The sequence below is a fragment of the Neopelma chrysocephalum genome, unplaced genomic scaffold (genome assembly GCF_003984885.1).
Source record: "Neopelma chrysocephalum unplaced genomic scaffold, ASM398488v2 Primary Assembly neopelma1_93670, whole genome shotgun sequence".
NCBI lineage: Eukaryota > Metazoa > Chordata > Aves > Passeriformes > Pipridae > Neopelma > Neopelma chrysocephalum.
In genome coordinates, this window is record NW_020922384.1 from 1 (window position 1) to 1409 (window position 1409).

The 1409-nt window shown below is 68.3% G+C and overlaps 1 protein-coding gene across 1 annotated transcript; it reads left to right on the forward strand.

Moving 5' to 3' along the window:
- Positions 1 to 63: 63 nt before the first annotated feature.
- Positions 64 to 1399, forward strand: LOC113980320 (putative transcription factor Ovo-like 1; the record flags this gene model as incomplete). The annotated part of the gene is given in 4 exon segments (XM_027707545.1): positions 64 to 126; positions 689 to 775; positions 777 to 963; positions 1365 to 1399. Coding segments are annotated over 4 exon segments (372 nt in total), but the record flags the coding sequence as incomplete, so codon positions are not given.
- Positions 1400 to 1409: the final 10 nt, after the last annotated feature.

The window sequence follows — 1409 nt, forward strand, 5'->3', positions numbered from 1 at the left end:
GCAGGGACCCCGAGCCGGCCGTGGGCGAAGCCCCCTCGTCCCCCCCCCGTGTCCCCCCTGGACATGACGCTGCCCCCCCCGGCCCCCCGCGCCCCCCCCGGCCCCTTCCTGCACCCCAAGGGCAAGGTGAGGGGGGCGCCCCAAAATTTGGGGGGGGTTGGGGGGGTATTTGAGCGGGGGGGCCCGATCTGGGGGGTCCCAGGGTCTGGGAGGGGTCCCTGAGACTGGGGGGGGTCCCCAAGGTTGGGGGGGGGTCCCTGTGGCTGGGGGGGTCCTCAAATTTCGGGCTCCCCGAGGTTGGGGGGGGTCCCCAAGGTGAGGGGGGGGTCCCCATTCCTGGGGGTCTCCAAATGGGGGGTGGTCCCGGGGCTGGAGGGGTCCCCAAGGGGGGGTCCCCATGACTGGGGGGGGGTTCCCACAACTGGGGGGGTCCCCAAAAGGGGGGTCTCCATGGCTTGGGCTCCCCATAGCTGGGGGTCCCTGAGGCTGGGGAGGGGGGAGTCCCCAAATAGGGGGGGTCCCTAAGGTTTGAGGGGGGGGTCCCCATAACTGAGGGATCCCCAATGGGGGGTCTCCATAACTGGGGGGTCCCCAGTGGGGGGTGTCCCCAAACTGAGGGGCGGGTGGGGGTTCCCCATGACTTGTCATCCCCCCCCTCCCCAGTTTAACCCTCCCTTCCCCCCCGCAGGTCCCGTCCGGCCCTTTGGGGCCTCCCCCCCTCCCCCCGGGGCTGCCCCTTGCCGGGGGGGGGGTCCCCGTGGGGGTCCCGGTGGCCGGGGGGGGGGGTCCCGGGGGGCTCCGAGCTCTTCTCGTGCCCCGTCTGCCACAAGAGCTTCGGGTTCCAGCGGATGCTGAACCGGCACCTCAAGTGCCACAGCGAGGTCAAGAGGCACCGCTGCCCCTACTGCGGGAAGGGATTCAACGACACCTTCGACCTCAAGAGACACGTCCGCACCCACACCGGTGCGGTGGGATCGGGAATGGGGCGGGAATAGGGCCAGGAATGGGAACTGGGGGGTAATGGGGCAGGAAGGGCTTCAACGGCACGTCCGCACCCACGCTGGTGGGTTGGGATCGGGAACGGGGCAGGAATGGGATTGGGAATGGGGTGGGAATGGGGTGGGATGGGATCAGGAATGGGAATTGGGGGATAGTGGGATGGGAAGGGTTTTAACGACACCTTTGACCTCAAGCGCCACGTCCGCACCCACAGCGGTGAGTTGGGATCGGGGATGGGGCAGAAATGGGGTGGGAATATGTGCAGCCCTACAAGTGCTCCCTGTGTGAGAGGGCCCCTGACCCCATGTCCCCTTTGTGTCCCCCTGACCCCATGTCCCCTTTGTGACCCCTTTGTGTCCCCTCAGGTGTCCGTCCCTACAAATGCTCCCTGTGTGAGAAGGCCCCTGACC